At 37.2% G+C, this 17,968-nt stretch overlaps 1 protein-coding gene across 1 annotated transcript in view; it reads left to right on the forward strand.

Moving 5' to 3' along the window:
* The window catches only part of LOC109040033 (probable E3 ubiquitin-protein ligase HERC1), a 30,038-nt gene extending 12,641 nt beyond the window's left edge, over positions 1 to 17,397 (forward strand). The window contains exons 9-26 of the mRNA XM_019055795.2: positions 29 to 2,192; positions 2,798 to 3,149; positions 3,269 to 3,566; positions 4,352 to 4,585; positions 4,979 to 5,345; positions 6,084 to 6,406; positions 7,001 to 7,175; positions 7,598 to 8,910; positions 9,677 to 9,955; positions 10,646 to 10,804; positions 11,252 to 11,440; positions 12,654 to 12,878; positions 13,603 to 13,872; positions 14,267 to 14,465; positions 14,714 to 14,907; positions 15,146 to 15,432; positions 16,424 to 16,577; positions 16,911 to 17,397. Of these exons, the coding sequence (XP_018911340.2) occupies positions 29 to 2,192; positions 2,798 to 3,149; positions 3,269 to 3,566; positions 4,352 to 4,585; positions 4,979 to 5,345; positions 6,084 to 6,406; positions 7,001 to 7,175; positions 7,598 to 8,910; positions 9,677 to 9,955; positions 10,646 to 10,804; positions 11,252 to 11,440; positions 12,654 to 12,878; positions 13,603 to 13,872; positions 14,267 to 14,465; positions 14,714 to 14,907; positions 15,146 to 15,432; positions 16,424 to 16,577; positions 16,911 to 17,108 (7,380 nt within the window). The 3' untranslated portion in view covers positions 17,109 to 17,397. The remainder of the gene's footprint in view (positions 1 to 28; positions 2,193 to 2,797; positions 3,150 to 3,268; positions 3,567 to 4,351; positions 4,586 to 4,978; positions 5,346 to 6,083; positions 6,407 to 7,000; positions 7,176 to 7,597; positions 8,911 to 9,676; positions 9,956 to 10,645; positions 10,805 to 11,251; positions 11,441 to 12,653; positions 12,879 to 13,602; positions 13,873 to 14,266; positions 14,466 to 14,713; positions 14,908 to 15,145; positions 15,433 to 16,423; positions 16,578 to 16,910) is intronic.
* Positions 17,398 to 17,968: the final 571 nt, after the last annotated feature.

Here is a 17,968-nt window from a genome sequence, read left to right on the forward strand (position 1 = left end):
TTGAAATCTGACATTTTTTCTTCCACAGGTGAAACTCACGGATATGCAAGTAAGAGGCTCACCATTGGAACTATCAGCCGGAGATCCCCAGTGTGCGCCAACCCCAGTTCTCATGGTGGAAGCGTACATATCTCTCATTCGCTCCCTGCATGAATGCGACTCCTGGACCCAGTGCATTAACAACAGTCTTGTAGAGCGTTTAAATAAAGTGAAAGAGACTCTGGCTGAAGAAAAATTGGACAGAGGCGTAAGGACAGAACCTGATGTATCTGAACTTGAGGGAGAAAAGAGCGAAAAGCAGAGGGACATCAACTTATCAAAGTTATGTAAAGATGTCTGGCCTGCACTGGCTGTGATCGGAGATGTTGACAGAGGTCTCAGAGTCGGTGGTAAGTGCATTCACAAGTCCAGTAAACGAACTGGAACCATCCTTGGAACTGTGAAACAAGGCATTTTGACAGTCAACGTCCTGTGGGATGAACCAGAGGGTGGGGTAACTGATGTTCCTTTTAATTATCTGGAGCCTGTTCCGTGCAATCCTTTTAACATCCATAAATTCCCGAAGCTTACTGCAGAAACGTTGCTGGATCTTGCGAAAATAAGTGGTCTGACAAATGAAGTACCTCTGCCTACCTGTGATATTGACCCTGAGGAACTTGAATTGTTGAACAAGACAACAGATGTAACGAAGACTGCTAAATCTCCGCTACCTATTCAGAAATCTGTGGAGAGGCTCAGTGCTCAAATGGTAACCAACATAATTGATGAAGTCACGCAGCAACGCGGCAATTTCGTCGATCTGCTTCGATCGCCTGCCCCAGCTGCTCTTCCTCAGCCATGCAGTGAAGAGTTAGTCAAAAAGTCAGTCGCTGTTAAGTCTGCAGAATTAAAGCTTTTAGAATACGAAGATAAATTGATAAAATTTTCATTTCTACAGACAGCAGCTATGAAAACATTAACAATTTTAATCAACTCTAACCTATTGGCAGAACTACTGTTAGTACCGAAATTAGGTGTTCATGTTGAAAAAGACACAGCCCAGCCACTGGAGCCATCAGAAAAAGAAAGTTCCTCAGATGCTCTTCTGAAAGATGCTTTGAAAACGATTTTCCAATGTATCACTGAAAAAAGTATAGAGCCGTGCTCTATTAGAAATTTAGTTCCTTTAAGCGAGTTGGAACGCGTGTTTAGTATTTTGCACAGCACTCATGTCAAAGTTAAAGTTGAAAAAATGCACCGTATCAGCGAGTTGGAGTCCCGCATCAAAGTTCTGAGGCAGAGTAACTCGTCAACAATTTTTGAGTCTGCTTTATCATCAAATTCATCCAGCTACAATCTACCCAGTTCTTCCAAATCTCGTGGCAGAGGTCATTTTTTTAGTCACCAAAACGCACCGCCAAGTGTTGCACAAACCCCTGCCTCATTGACAAAAATGGCTAAAATGCGGGGCAATCCTCTGTTACACTATTTATTCAATCATCCAATTGCCGCAAATCTACCCAAGCCTATTATTCCTCACTTGCAAGAAATGGGATTCTCTCTGAAACACATCATGAAAGCAGCCTACGCACTGAGAAACAGCCTCAGCATCTCAGTCTCTGTGTCTCAGTCGCCAGCCAAAATCATCAGTAAGCTTGCTACATGGATGATCGAGCATCCTTTAACAGAACTTGAAGCCCAAAGCTCAACAGCAACAAACGCCAGAGCCTCTAGTGCAGAGCCAGAAACCATGTACAATGACTTCTTCGACAATAATCCTCCCGATAGTAGCGTTCGCTCAGTCTTAAGTGCATATGCCAAAGCAAGAAATGAATTAACCTCAGAATTGTGGACTTTCCTCCAGTCTGAGAGAAACACAGAAAGAGAAAGAGAACAAGTCTGTGGTAATGAACAACCTTTGTACTCGCAAGTCGGTTCTAGCTTCATAGACTCACCCACCACTAGCGGACTGGACAATCTCAATAAACTTGATGTACGGTCTTTGGTGTGTCTCCTTTGCTCTGAAACATTTCCTACCTTGTCGCTGCTAAAAGAACACTTTTTGACTCTACACCAAGGATGCAACATGCCTCTAGGTCTATCAAGATGCGGGAAAATAGTATGCAATTGGTATACTCTTTGCAAAAGCTGTCGGATCAAATACAGTGGCAGCCTTTACGATCTTCTCTCCGATGACAGTGTCGAAGCGCAAGGTAAAAGTCCACACACACTATTTTGCTTCATGACAGAGAAAAAAAGCTTTCTAGTATTCACACATTGTTTTTGCTTACCTGGGTGATGAGAATAACGTAAGGAAAATTGGGGAAAACATAGGAACTTAATGCACATTAAATCTGATCTCTGATTATTTTGCTCTTATCAAAATATGCCTGAGATGCTAACTTATTACCAAAAAAGTAAAGGGATTTTTTTCATTTTAAGTAATTATGTTTGACAATTTAAGTGATGCAAATGATGTCAAAAAATTTAGAAAAATCTAAGAAATTCATTTGGATCAAATCTGGCCCTCTAAATGTTCTTTACGCCATCAACTGTCTTTGTCGGTGCTTTGTCGTTTAAAACCTACTGATATTTTTGTAATTTTGCAGTCTGGTTGATGAAATTAAAATCAGTAAAATGAATAAAAAATCGTTCATGAAATTTTCACCTATTAGCTGCTTTTACAGGAAGTCCATTTGAGGAGGAAAAAATCCCTAACCTCTACATATTTATGATCACATGTTTTCGCAGTCGTGAACCATAAAATTACTCAATTTCAAGTAACACTCTTTTAATCCAATAAAATCTCTTTTTCCAGAAATGTCAGGGGCTAATTTAGAAAATGTACCAGATGGGCATAATTTGGACGAAGCCATCTCGAAGGTGTCCCTTTCTGTCCCTGAGGTGATTCTGTTCAAAGGCCCTGATGAGCTTGGTGCCAAATCGGTAGCTACAGTTCCAGAATCTTGGGGTCAAGGCTCAACAACCAGTCATGAAAATCAATCCTCTGCAACATATGCCGACAAACACAAATCGCTCGGGGAGCAGGCTGCCCTCTTGTCAACAATGACCAAAGATCGAGTTGCAGTTTTGAAGAAAATGTTAAAAATTCTTCTCATTTCTCTCTCAAGGACTGCAATAATGAATATCCTCTCATATCTCTCTGTCAGGTAACTTAATATCAGACTGCTCAGCTCTTTCCTTGTCACTGTTATTTTTTTCAATCAGTCTATTGTTGCCCTAATTCAGTTGGTAATAACTGCTGAAAATTTTCTCTCTCACTTTTCAGTTGCTCAACATGCAATTTAGCGGATGGCCTGAAATCAATAGGACTGTCTGATGTCAGGAAGGTCATTCGTTTGATGAGTCTGTTAGCTTTGGGGCGAATCGAGTTGTCACCTGTCTCAGAATCCAGCACTGCTAAGTCATTCAATCCAGTCTCATCAGTCATATTTAAAACTGTATCAACAACTAGTAGTTCACTAAAAGTCTCCTCGTCTTATTTGGGACACTTATCGAACGCTATCGCTGCTTTAGCACAGTCAGACCCTGATGCCTCCAAGATGATCGTCTCTATGTGCGCTCAAGTATGTTCACTCTCTCTAAAGATTAAATGAAGGATTATGTTCCATGATACTGTCTTCCATTGTGGGAATTTATTTTTTGAGATGCAACAAAGTGAAATTTGAAAAGGATTAGTGGTTTAAAGAAAAATTTAACAAAAAACTAAAGTGCTGTATATAATGTCTTGAATTTTTAAGTTATTTTTATTATTATTTATTTTGATTATTGAATTTGTCAATAGAGTTGCAAAATCCGTCATTTACAATCTATTCTCAGTTTCGCCTTCGTTACTACCTTTTTTCGATGATAATGCAAGTACCTACAAATTACTCACCTCTCATTTACTGTGGATTTTTTCTCTCTCTTTCTGGTTTTATTTTTTACTGTTACATCAAACTTCCAATCACATAACTGGACATGGTGTTATTAAGACTCGGGATTATCCAGACCTATTTGGCAATTGCGCATGCCTGAAACGCACTGAAAACGTGATACCCAGTGTTTCTAATGTTATGTCTTAGTACAAAAGTTCAATCCATTTTCAATCAAGTTAACCATGGCTTGCGATCTAAAATTTTAATATTTGTTTATAATTGATCTCTTCTGAAATTATCAGAACCAGTCCAGTCCCAATCATTCGATATATTTAAAGAGTTTTGCGTGTATCTTAATGAAATTTATTGCTGTTTATCTCTATTGAGATGATATATTTTCACCCTTTGTATTTAAAATATTTTCCCCCATGTTTATCAAAAATTCGAAGTTGGTGTTAAATGAGATCTTATTTCATGATAATTTTTTTCTGCAGGATTTGCTGAATGTTGCATCTGGTGGCGCTGAGATTACCTTTAAAGTTACACAGGCTCTTGTCTCGCTGTTGACGTCACATGGTGGTCATTCACTCAGTGACAGTGAGGAGAAAGTACCTCTGAGTCCAACAGACAAACATGTTGGACCTCTGCTCCTTCCCAATGCGCTTGCCATGTGCATTCTCTCCCAGCGCTTGAGTCCTGACCACCGACAGTGGGCTGCAGTGCAGTTGGTAAGGCCTATTTCTTATCAAAATATAAGCCAATCACAAAATTAAAGATCTTCATCGGTTTTACTTGATTAAAGTCAATCATCTTTGCTGTTTGTTTTATACATATATGTTAAGCTATTAAATTCTTTCCCCTATCATGAAAGTTGCAAAATTAAAAGTTTGAGTAAATAAAAACCAGTAGATCTGAAACTGTTGGTCAGTTTTCCTTTGAAAAAATAAAAAATGAGTGGAGACTTACAACCTCTAAATCTGAGGTACTTATTTTTTGACCCTTATCATTGATATAACAGTAAAATTATGCTTTCTCCAAATCAAATCCCAGAAACGTCGATTAATTTTTCTAGATCACATTCATTGTACAAATAATTTAAATTCACTTTGTGTGATCATCAGGTCAAATGCATCGGCAACAAATCAGTTTCCGGCTCCAATTATTTCTCTGAATCGCTGAACTTGGTTGATTTGTGTGGAGCTATCGACAGTTGTGATGTGCGCCCATTGCAAGGGCATGACAATCGAGTAAGTTGTGTTTTATACCACGAAAGTCGGAATCTGATGGCAACGTGTGGCTACGATAGCACGGTCCGAGTCTGGAGTTTCCCAAATCCGAGTTTAGAACGTACGCTTGTCTTCTACAAGTCAGACAACCATTACGGCAGTGAGTTGCATGGTGAGCAAGTATGTTGTCTCAGCTGGTCGCCCTCCGGAGACTACATCGCAGCATCCATGGAGAATACCATCAACATTTGGCACCTACCAGGTACCCATGATTCCATATAATTTTTGGAAAAAGACAAATTTTATGAGAAAAGATCAGAGAAGTTAGGTATTAATACATTAAAATGAAATGAAAATTCGATTGGACATTCAATATTGCAGTTAAAGTCGCTTCCAGATTTTTTATTTAATATTTACTTGTAGTTAAAAATCTCCTGAGGAAAAAAGGGATTTTGGAGGGGCTCTTTCCAGACCAAATTCGTGAAGAGTGGGGATTTACAGAGATCAAGGATAAAAGTTTACATGAAGGGGAAAAAAATAAAAATAAGTAAATAAAATAAAACATTTAAACTTACTATTTACTTATTGTTAATGGATTCCTGTTGTAGAATTGGTAACATCCTTGTCTTTTCTCTATATCTTCAACTTTGCACTAACTCTCATGGTATTTCTCAAGTTTTTTTGTCAAGAACATAATGTCGCAAGCAAGCAGAAGATAGCACATACATATTTGCTGTTGTCTTGCCTAACACAGAACCTATAAGTCCCTTGTTTTATAGCAAGGTAAATTCCGTTGATTTTTAATTACGCAAATGATTTCGAAGAGTTTTAGGATGCAATCTTGAAGACTGGAGGACTTTCATACTGAAATTCCAAGTTCAAAATCCTTTTGTTTCATTTTCTCAAAACTTCATCTTTGGAGTTACCACTTTATTTGGTAAGATCACATAATTAGTTTAATCGTCTCTCCTATCTGACTTGTTTGGTATTAATGTTCCAGAAACTTGGAAGTTTGGTGAAAATAGTCTCATAGATATCCACGAGACATGGATCACAGCTCTTTGCTGGCCACGAGAATGTTCATCCTCATCTGATGAATCGCTCATTGTAGGAAGAGCCAATGGTTCACTGGCTTACATTTCCGTGTCTTGTGGATCTTTCAGTAAAAGTGACTTACCCCAGTTGACGCAACAAGGTGCGTCAGTCACTCACATCTCATGGTTCTCAGATGAGCAGCACTTTGCTGTGGCTTTCAGTGATGGAACAGTCAAGTTTGCTCAGAAACAGAACAATTTTGAACCGATTTCAATTATGGCACATCAGGTTTGTACTTCCTTGTTTATTCCTTGTTTCCATTTTAAATGTCCGTGTTCAGATTAGAAGAAACCAGAAATGATACTATTCTCCAAATTATTATAAATTTTGTAACGAAAATTTCTTATGGGAGTCTACAGGTAAAAAAATTTCTGAAAATAATGAAAATTACATTTCTGAGGCAAATTTTCCTACCAGGGGGGGGGGGGGGGGGGGTTCCAGACCCTCTGGACTGAGGACTTTCCTATTTGAAAACTTGCTCCAGTAAATGTATCGATCAGCTGAAATTTACAATGATGGTCATTTCTTGAAATATTAGCTGTGATAAGTTAAAAAAAACGATTTTGGCGTTGGCCCTTATGAAAAAATAGTTTAAAAATACCATGTATAGGCACGAACATCAGCATGTTCATGTTCCATAACTCCTCTATTGTTTAATCTCTTTCAATCAACCCTAATTTATTTTTCTTACATCAAGAACTAATTATCTCTGTATGAGCATTGAGACTTTGACACAACATTTCTCTTCTTTTTTTTTATGTTTGAACTTCTACCTTTGGTTGAGGATTAGTTTGCTAATGTCTCATTTTCAAATTCTTTCAGAGTGCCATATCTTGCTTCCAATGGTGTCCTGACGGTGTCTTGCTGGCAACATGCGGGACAGATGACCGTTGTTGCCGCCTTTGGAAGAAACAACAAGACAAGGATGAGTGGCATTGTGTCCATTCTCTTGTCAGCTCACAGGACCCTACTTCATTGACCTGGTCGCCAGTTGTCGGTAAATGATTAAATCTTCTCCTAATTTTTAGTTAACATAATTTTTATAAGCCTAACCCTACATATATGGTTATTTTTGTGGCCGTTCCTTAAACGGTTCCATTTCTTGGGAAAGTCTCATTTCGTTTAATTGGTGATTAAAAGAAGTGTAAGGAAATCTTGAACAAAGCATCTTTAAAAGGACAACTTTGGTGAAGCTTTAGCTCAATCGAACACTATAACATGGAAAATGCATTCTAAAGCGACATTTTTCTCGGCAACTTGATGCAATTTCAGATTTGATCATTCTGACAGGTGCACCACAGTTGGACTCCCAATTCTCAAATGGAAGACAGCAACTGCTTGTCTATGTCATTTCTCCTCTGCTCTCCTTAAATCCTTAAATTTACGCCATAATCAATGTAATTTTTTTGTTTCTTTCAGGGCGACCGTATCCCTATGTATTATGCATCGGGACTGTTATGGGTTTAATAAACATATGGCTTGTACCAGATCACCCTAGTTCTTGTGAAGAGGCATTGAATCAAGAAATCTTGCCCATCAAATTACTGCATAGCGTTCAGGGTCATCTATATAATCCTGTAATTTCGCTTCTTGTGGATCACACTGGCGAACTGCTGGCATCAGGCTGTCAGAAAGGCCCCAGTGGTGTTGTTTACATCTGGTCTTTGCAGGATGGCACCCTTCTCAATACTCATACCGGCTCAGGTGGAGTTCAAAGTCTTGCGTGGCTAGCAGACTACGGACTTGCAGCTTGTTTCGCACGTTCAAAAGATATCAATCTAGTCGAGTTCAATACTCACAATTACCACAATGACCGAGTTCTAGCAGCATGTCGAAATGCATTGTTGAAGCAGGACATTTACGGCCTTGACTCAGCTCCATGTTTGCGGAAACTGTTCCAAAATTTGCCATCGATTATTCTTCAACAGTATCAGTATGAGAAGCCACATGTTGTGAACGGAGAGCAACTTGTATTCAGCGACTATTTGAAGTGCCTTGTGACATTAGCCTTGTCATTACACCTGGAAAACATTCTTTGCTCTCCAGAATCACCACCAAATGATTTTAACGGGGATATCAATCCGGACTGGGCATGGTTGCACACGTTGAGTGTCGCATCAGAAACTGCGGATGCTCTCGTTAATCGAACTCCATTCCCATCTGCATTTCTCAGGCACAAAGTAGACATAGCAAATTCCGAGGAAGATTGGCAAATGGCAATCAACAATGAGAACTGGAGCCTGGAAGCGGACACGCAGCTGATGTGCTGGGCAAAAACGATGCCTCAAGACTGGCAAATTGGTGGCAAGTGTGACACCTATATGTGGGGCTCTGGTCGCTATGGGCAGTTAGCAGAAGCCGGAAGTTGGATCGTGCCATTTTTAGTGGAGTCTTTTTCTAATGCTCAACAAGTAATTTGTGGCTTAAATTGCACGTTTGTGATCGAGCCGAATGGAACGGTTCTGTCTTGCGGAGAGGGAAGTTACGGACGGCTGGGGCAAGGCCACTCAGACGATCTGCATACTCTCAGTATCATATCTGCACTTCAAGGTTTTGTCATTATTGAGTTGGCAACTTCTTGCGGAAGTGATGGACACAGCTTAGCCCTGGCTGAAAGTGGCGAAGTTTTCTCTTGGGGAGATGGTGATTATGGAAAGTTGGGCCATGGTAATAGCGATCGACAAAGAAGACCTCGTCAGATTGAAGCTCTCCAAGGAGAAGACGTTATTCAGGTCAGCTAATATTATTATTTTTTTTTCCGTGTTGAAATGAGTTTTGTATGAGCTAATGATTTTGAAAATAAAGATGGGCTGATTCTATGCTCCACCAACGGTGAATTGCGTACCCAGCCAGTAGCAAAAGTTGGGTTAAGACGGATGGTCAATTTCCATAATTCCTTATAAGAATTTAACGTTTCCAGACTTTGTTCTAATTCAGAAGAAACAGCATACATATTTGCAAACCTGTGTCCTGTATAAAACTTAGGCATCCATCAAGTGAGTTTATAACGAAAATTTTATCGCCAAATCCTTTGTTATAAAAACTCCCATAAGAACCCATATTATTTTCAGGTGTGGAGGTTAGAACCAGAATAGGTACCTCCATCCCCAATCCTCTTTTTGAACAGGCGCCTCATTTTGGCTGTGTTTTTTCAAAGGCTGCCAACAATCTATAGTCTTTATGTAGTTGGTACGAGCATAGTAAGCTATAATGTGCAATTTAGACAGCCATACTTTCTATTTTCAACTGGCATTCCTGAAGGGCGAAAAATTTCATTTAAAAAAAAAAAATTTTGAAGTTGCATTGGCTGCATGTCTCTTGAATGGTAATTTTATCTCCAGGGGCATGAGAGGCATTACTTATTTCAGAGTGAAAAAAAGAAATGAAAAAGATTGCTTCTACAAGTCACCGAAAAACGACGGCAAGAATTTTTATTTTAGTTTTATGTAGCTTTACTGACCTTTACTTTTATTTTATCAATGACAATGTATCTTACAGGTTGCATGTGGGTTCAAGCACAGTGCAGTAGTAACTGCCGATGGGAAACTCTTCACTTTCGGCAACAGTGACTATGGCCGTCTGGGGCATGGCTCATCAACCAACAAGAATGTTCCAGAGTGGGTCTTATCCTTGCTACATGTTCAAGTTGAGCAAGTTTCTTGTGGCCTAAACCATACTGCATGTGTTGCCAAAGGCGGCAACCGAGTATACACTTTTGGTGATGGCGAATACGGGAAATTAGGTCTGGGGCATACCACTACAAAGTCCACACCTCAGGTATGTCACTTGGACTACATTCTGCAATTATAAACCTTTATTTCCAGCAAAGGTCAGAAACAACGTATGTACCATTAGTTTCCTTATGCACCTAAGTGTTTTTACAAATGAGCCAGAAATTGTTGATCCAAATTGAAAAATGATGTCTATTTGAAGGACAGTACTTATATGCACTTATTTTTTACATCTATACTCCTTCATCCTGAGAATTTTGAGCGGATGCTGTTCTCAAATGACGTTAAGTATTTTAGGAGGAGAGGGAGGGGTCTAAGAGTGCCTGACAAACCCCTTTAAAGGAGGGTAGAAGGAGAAGCAAGGCTTTAATATTGGGAGAGGAGGGAAGGGGATAGAAGTGATCATTGTTTTGAAGTGGAAGACAAGCAATTTTGTGCTGGTCTCGTAAAAATATTTAATTACTCATACAGCAAGACCCCAATTTATCAAATTTCACTGGAGAATTTAATTGTTAAATTCCGAATTCTGTTCATGCAAATTAGCTTGAAGTCCTGGAAGGGACCAAAAGATTGATCTTTTAAATTTCGGAATCTGTCAAATTGCAATATGATTTTAGGTCTTACTGAAGTCATATATTTTGTACTGGGGTTTTTTTTAGCAAATTTATATTGTATTTTTGACCAATTGTGACTGTTTAATTTCTTCCTTCACATTTTTCTCTCTTTTTTTTTATAGCTGGTTGAGGCCCTTGCAGAAGAAGAGATAAAGAAAGTTTGCTGTGGAACCCAGTTCACAGTGTTTTTAACAACTGATGGGCGAATATTCACTTGTGGTATGGATAAACTTTGCGGACTTCCAGAGAACAGAATCAAAGGAGACTGCAAACCTCAGCAAGTAAGATCTCAGTTATCAATTTCCTTAAAATCTAAATTCAAAGTAAAATTTGTTTTTCAAATTAAAATTAAACATATCAAAGCTCATGGTGAATTTTAAAAATAAAATTTTCTCTTCTGAATTTTTTTAAATATTTTTCCGTACTTCAGTGTGTTAAATTTTAATTTAAGATACAATTTTTAGAAATAATAATCTGAAAAAAATTTTAAGTCAAAAGAGCTATCTAAAGCTTTTTAAAGCTAGGAAATGCATCTCAATAAAATTTACTTCAGAAACACCTATTTTTAAGGTAATTCCTTAATCTTTACCGTCCTATGCACTAAACGCAGTTTAGAATTGTGGGAGTTACGTAAATGTATAATGCCCCTGTATAAAATCTTTGACTCATTATCTCCAGTTATTTGACTTTTAAATCTCAATTAATTTTTTTTCTTCTTTTTCTCCCAGATTACATCTCTAAGCGGTCATTTCTTTGAAGATGTTGTCGTTGGATCAGAACATGCATTGGCTCTTACAAGCAATGGTGAAGTTTTTGCATGGGGAAATAATTCTGATGCTCAACTTGGTCTGGCAACAACTGCTCTAATTCGAGAACCACTTCAGATTACTGATCTCAAAAATAAGAATATCAAACAGGTTGGATGCGTTTTTATGTTATGATCATATTTTAGGGTAAATGACTCTGTTAGCAGAGCAGAGAATTTTTTTTAACATATTGTTACTTCAACAGATAGTGCTAATTTTGAGACCTCACAGTAAGGGTGTAGAAACGTAGCCGTTTGCATGAAAAAATGGGGAAACTAGTAGGCAACAGGACTGAAATTGTGTGTTATTGGAAATAGCGGTGGAATTCCTAAATCTCTGCAGAATTGCGATGAAATTTGCGTATTTATTGCAAAATCAGGGAATTTTGTGAATGAAGGACCTAAAAAAAGGTCATAGCTTTGAAAACTTTGGGTAAAAGTGGTTTTCAAAATACGAAGACCCGAAAACTTTCTGCATACCTGATTCATTGAATGTTTGCAAGTATTTTCTCCTAACTTCTTGACCTGACAAAATTTTTTAAGGTACACCTTTTAAGTGCGCAGTGCATGAATTGGCGATCAAAGTTAGTTTTTATGGAATGTTCAAGAGAATTCAAAAGGATCTGGCTGTTATGACCAGAACTCCGAGCTGCAAGCCCTACATTAATCACTTGCTCTCCACAGTCAACTTTTGACAACTTTTGTGGGGGGGAGGGGGGACTTCTACACTTGGGACTGATTTTTTGGGTGGATTTGAGTGAAATCAGATGTTGTCTTTAATACTATATAGTTTGGCTCAGAGAATTTTCTTCAGAGTATTGAAAGTGACACCTGAGAATTCCTGTTTGAAAAATTTTAGACCTAAAGTGATAATTGAAGAAATCCTTAACAGGCTTAATGCCGAAAAATGGGAAATTGAGTTAGACATGGCATTTCATTCTAAGCACCAAGGACAACTTAATGCGTAACAAAGTCACCAACACAAGAATATGTAGAGCGTGTAATGTCTAAAAGACGATCTTAGTGGAATGACTTGCAGCAGTTGTCAGAAATAAAAGTGCAAATAACTCAAAATTAACTTCTTGGCACCTAGCCCTTTACTGAATAAAAGTCCTCTGTTTTCCTGATTCTCATGTGACTTCAGTAAAGGTGATTAGAAATTCTAATATATCTGGAATCAAAGTTATTAAAGAAAATGTATCTGGACCTGTTTCTCAGGTTGTTAATGCATAGTTCCATCTTTTTATTGTGAACATTTTACTCAATTATTTTTGTTTTGTCCAGATTTAAAACACTAATATTCAATTTTTGATTAATTTTAATAGATTTCTACGGGGCGAGCCCACAGTGCGGCATGGACAGCTCCACCATTGCCGAAAAGACATGGTCTTTCAACAAAGCTCCGATTTGGTCTTCCTCCGTCCATTCCTAGTCAATTTGGTTCTTTGCAAAATTTATCCCTGAGTGCCATTCAAACGAGGCTTAAGCTACTCTTTCATTTCTCAGATTCAATGTACTCATGTTGGCGACTTCTTGCTCTCTCATCCTCAGTAAGAATTCTTCCACTTTTTTCTTCTGACCCTACTTGGCAAAATAACAACAGTACATGAATATTTTAGATTGCATCAACTTGAAAATCGTTGACTAGATTTTAAGGCGCTCTCAAAGAAGCTCTTAGAGGAACTGAAATTTTTTTAAGTAGGCGTTTCTTGGTATTGAAAAAAGAACAGTACCTCCTAATACTCTCTAATTAGTGCTATCTAGTCTTGTACTATCTAGTCTAGTACTATCTAGTCTTAATGCTCTTTAAAAATATTTTTTAAAATATTTAAGACAACTAGACAAGTTTAGAGAGAAAACATATTGATAGTGAAACTCCGAAACTATGTATTTTGTTTGCAGTGTTTTAATTTCTCTACCCCAATGTCATTTTCATAAAGAAAAACAAATCAACATCATTCCTTGAAATTTTCCCAGATTTTTTTTCACACAGAAGAGAAAAATCGTGGAAGTCTTAAAGAATATATGTTGAGTAGTTTTCCATTTAAAAAATAAAGTGTGACAGGAAGTCTACAAAGTCAAAACTGTAATGCGAGTTTTGGGGGTTTCACCGTCAATATAGTTCCCATTGTATGCATGTGTGTTTACAGTCATAATTTCACTGAAAAGCTTAAAGCTCCTGCTCTTTAGATGGAGACTGATATTAAGTCTTGACATTGACTTACTTTGAAGACTTTTCACTTAAGCCAAATATTTTGTATGTGTTAATTAAAGGAGTGTGATTGGTGCAATATTTTACCCTATCGATGGTTGATGTCCCCTCATCTGCGTGCATTGCTGGCTCCACGAGTCTACACGTTACCTCTAGTCCGTTGTTTAGGACGCACAATGGTCCAAGGCCGAAATTATGGTCCTCCAGTCACGGTGAGAAGGTTGGCCACGCGCGGCAAACAGCGCACAACGAAACCGATTTTCACACAGATTGCAGCACAAGTTATCAGAATGAAACCAGCTGACCTGCGATTACCATCCAGGGCTTGGAAGGTATACTTTTTGCTTCTATATCTCCTTTTTACATTTTCTTTTGACTTGAGCATGTAATCACTTTTCCAGATTTTCATGTTTTTCTTTTGCCTGTTCTAATCAATATTTTTGTTGAAGAGACGAGTGCTTATGATTGTAAAGTCATATAATGTATTTTATAATTTTAGTTTGAAAATTTTTCGAATCTGCCGGAAGCTCTAAAATTATTGCAACAATTTTCCTCTCTTCAAGAGATTTGCCAGAGTTTTTATTGCTCCTGATTTTGTTTCTCTCTCCTGCTTACACAATCTGGTTCACTTTCAAAGGAGCAATTTTCATTTCAAACTTCTAGAATTTTAAAAAAATTTAATGAGTATTTTGACTTTCTTTTATCAAACATTTTATCCCTCTCTAGGTCAAACTAATTGGTGAAGGTGCAGATGATGCTGGTGGTGTATTTGACGATACTATTACGGAAATGTGCAATGAACTTCTCTCGTTTACGGTTCCTCTCTTAATTCCTACTCCGAATAAGACATCTGAAACTGGTTACAATCAGGATAGATATTTGATCAATCCTCAGCTCAAAAATCTCGACTGGTTCAAATTTCTAGGTAAAAATTTGTTCTTGTATATTTTTCCTTCCTATGTATTTCGAAATTTCGTATCATAAAGAAAGATTTGTGAAAGAACGAAATGTCAATTTGGCAATCACTCCTTGAAGGAGGACACTGCTTTTAGCTTCAAACGTTTTTTCTTGTATACTATCGAGACATGTATTATGTTCTCTCATCTCTTATGTTTATTCGTTACTTAATTCTCCAATGATATTCTGTAATCTTTTTTATTTTTTTATTTTTAGGAATCTTGTTTGGAGTTGCAATACGGACTAAAAAACCCCTAGCTCTACCTCTGTCACCTTTCATTTGGAAGTTGATTGTTAACGAACCAGTATCAATGGCGGATATTGAAGAAAACGACACACTGTATGCTCAAAGTCTAAGAGGCATTAGAGACATCCACTTATCAGGAGTCACAGAGGAAAATTTCCATGAGGTAACTTGGTTCTTATTTTTCTAGAAGTTTTTTCCAGCGCTGTCTGTCTGATTTCTTTAGTACAATTGCTGCTAAAATCTCTGTAATGAATGGAAGTCAACAAAGCCAGCAGGAATTAAAAAAATCCAATTTAAACCAGATTACAAAATAATTATAGATAATTTCATGAAAGTCTATGATTTGTAAACTTTAGACCTCTCTAGTCCTCGCTAATTGCAATGTTTATTTTCTATTAAAGGTAATTCCACTAGAATGTTTTGAAGGCGTTAGTTGGACAGGTCAGCTTCTCCCAATAGTTGCAGCTGGTCGAAGCATCCCTCTAACCTTCCGTAATAGGTTACAGTATGTAGAGCAGGCTGTGCAATTCCGTCTACATGAAATGGACCTCCAAATAGCAGCCATTCGGGAGGGCATGTCATGGATCATTCCTGTCCCACTACTTTCTCTCATCACTTGCACTCACATTGAACAGCTAGTCTGTGGTCTGCCGCATATCTCAATCCATTTACTGAAAAAAATTGTCAGGTATGTTTAATCTTAATTATCAAAAGCTTGCAGAAATGAAACTCAGAATCGCTTGCGTTTTTTAACCCCCAGCGGCCAGATGAAAAAAGTTCATAACCGTAGCTAGTGGTGTGGAAAATCAATTTTGGCCCAGCTCTTTTGGTTGCAAATTTAAAGATACAATCAAGATAAAATTGAGCTTTTCATTTTGAAATTGAACAATATTTTACGTGTAAAATGTAATGAAATGGTTTCCCAAGTGGATTGCATTTCGCAAAAAGGAACCGAGAACATTCCAATGTTGCTAGAATTGCGCTCCTCGCATTCTATGTAATAAAATTACTGAAATTGTGCAAAAAAGTAAATTTACAGAGATAATTTTCATCCTGAATCTATAATTTATTGGGAGTAAAGGTAAAACTTGTTTAAGGGATCAATTTATATTTGCAAGGTAAAAACAATTACACAATTTTAGCAACATTGGTTCCTTTTTGAAAAATGCAATCCAAGTGATCTGAAAAAGAGTAGATTTCTCAAATTTTCAGTCTATACTTTTTTAAGGGAGCCTAAAGTACACTTATCTAATCAAAACCCTAAATATTACTGCTATCTCATTTACACCTGGTGGATGATTTGCTTCTTGTATAATATCTTTGATAAAACTATAACACAAATTCATAGCAGGAAACAGAGTAGTTTTTCATATTTTGCGTGAATTTTAAGTGCAGGAATAGGTGACTGGAGACCTCCATATAGCAATTCCATCTGTACGTTCCTGGGGCTCATGGATTTAGTAAAGCCAATTTTCAACCAGTTTTGAAATGATTGAAGTTTTATTAGAATGCATTGAGCTTTTATTCAGTAAATGTACTTACAGCAGACGTTTGTAGTCCATTTCTTAGCCAGTTAGAAGTTGTTTCTTTTGAGATACTTTGATTTTAATGCCTCTTTCAAAATAATGAAATTCCAATTCTTAGAAAATCTCTTACATTTTTAATCCACCATTTTTCAGATATCGGGACCTCGATGAAACAAACATTCTAGTTCAGTGGCTATGGCAAGTGCTAGAAAGTTTCTCAGATATGGAGCGGGTTCTGTTTATGCGCTTTGTCTCAGGACGTTCTCGACTTCCTGCCAACATGGCTGATTTATCCCAGAGATTCCAGGTCAGTACTATCATATTTTTTTATACTCTTTCTTTGATGGGTGATTTCATGATAAAAGGAATAGTCATGTTGCCATTGGTTATAAACAACTTCGGGCAAAACGATTAAAAACCAAGTTGATAAATTAATAGAAATGATGTCCCTGAACTTATCTATGCTAAAAAGTTCAGGAAAAAACCAGGAACGATAGGCATAGGCCTATCGTGCATTATCAGGCATTAGAGAGTCTAAATTTCTATTTTTTTTTTTTTAAATTCATCCCTTTCCTGTTGTAGGAAATAGACAATTATCAGGATAAAAATTAAGGAGATTTCAATGCTTTTTTTGTTTCAGATTGTGAAAGTAGACCGTGCCTGCGATGGTCTGCCTACCGCTCAAACTTGTTTTTTCCAACTAAGGTTACCACCATACTCGAGTCCAGACATTCTTGCAGAGAAATTGCGTTATGCTATCAACAATTGTCGATGCATCGATATGGACAATTACATGCTAACAAGGAATGCCGATCAGGGCTCTGATGAAGAATATTAATGTGAAATTTCTCTCTCCTCCCATTTTTTTACTCAACAATGAGACTGATTTTTATCATGACTCGGATATTTGTCTTGTTTTTTTGTTGTTTAATCTTGACAAAGTCTTCTTATTTTATTCTGCGGCTGTTGAAATTTTGTTTCGCTCTGGGAAACCAGAGGATTTGATAGATTTTTATAAAAAAGTTTTGTTCATGTTTTCTCCTTATCTGTGAAAATATCATTGTTTCGATAATAATGATTTTATGCTATATTTTGTTAAATATATGTCTGTTCATATTTGTTAGAAACGTCTTCAGTATTTTCATAAGTACTAATTTTACCCAGAGCTAAATATCTGTTTCTGAAAGGAAGATTCATCCAGTATTCAGGATGCTGTGCTGGTATCCTCCTCTGTGGAATGTTCCCTGTTATCTATCCCCGATAAAATTTAAATCATCCAATTTTTCAATCCATCTTTTACTGCTAGGTAATATTTTGACCCTAAAAAAGCTAATGCAATCTTCTCTTAAGAGAAAAAAATACATATGGTGATTTTATCTTGCAATGAAGCCATTTTTTTAGTCGTTGTGGTTAGTGAATGTCTTGCATTGAAAAATGCATAACTCAGAAAAAATGAAAATTCTGTATTATTGCAGACAGTTTGTTAAGAAGGTCCTCATGCAGCTTTTTTTTGTTATGTCTTTTTTCAAAACAATTTTTTAAATTTCACATTGGAAAGACCGACAGACCGACACAAATTCCTGCTTCAAAAAGTGCCCAACTGAAAGGTTTATAAATGTTTATATTATCCTGTTAAGCCCAATTTGCATGGTTTGAGTTTTCATTCAACTTTCTTCCCAACTTTATCGGATGAAAATC

Source organism: Bemisia tabaci, chromosome 2 (assembly GCF_918797505.1).
Source record: "Bemisia tabaci chromosome 2, PGI_BMITA_v3".
NCBI lineage: Eukaryota > Metazoa > Arthropoda > Insecta > Hemiptera > Aleyrodidae > Bemisia > Bemisia tabaci.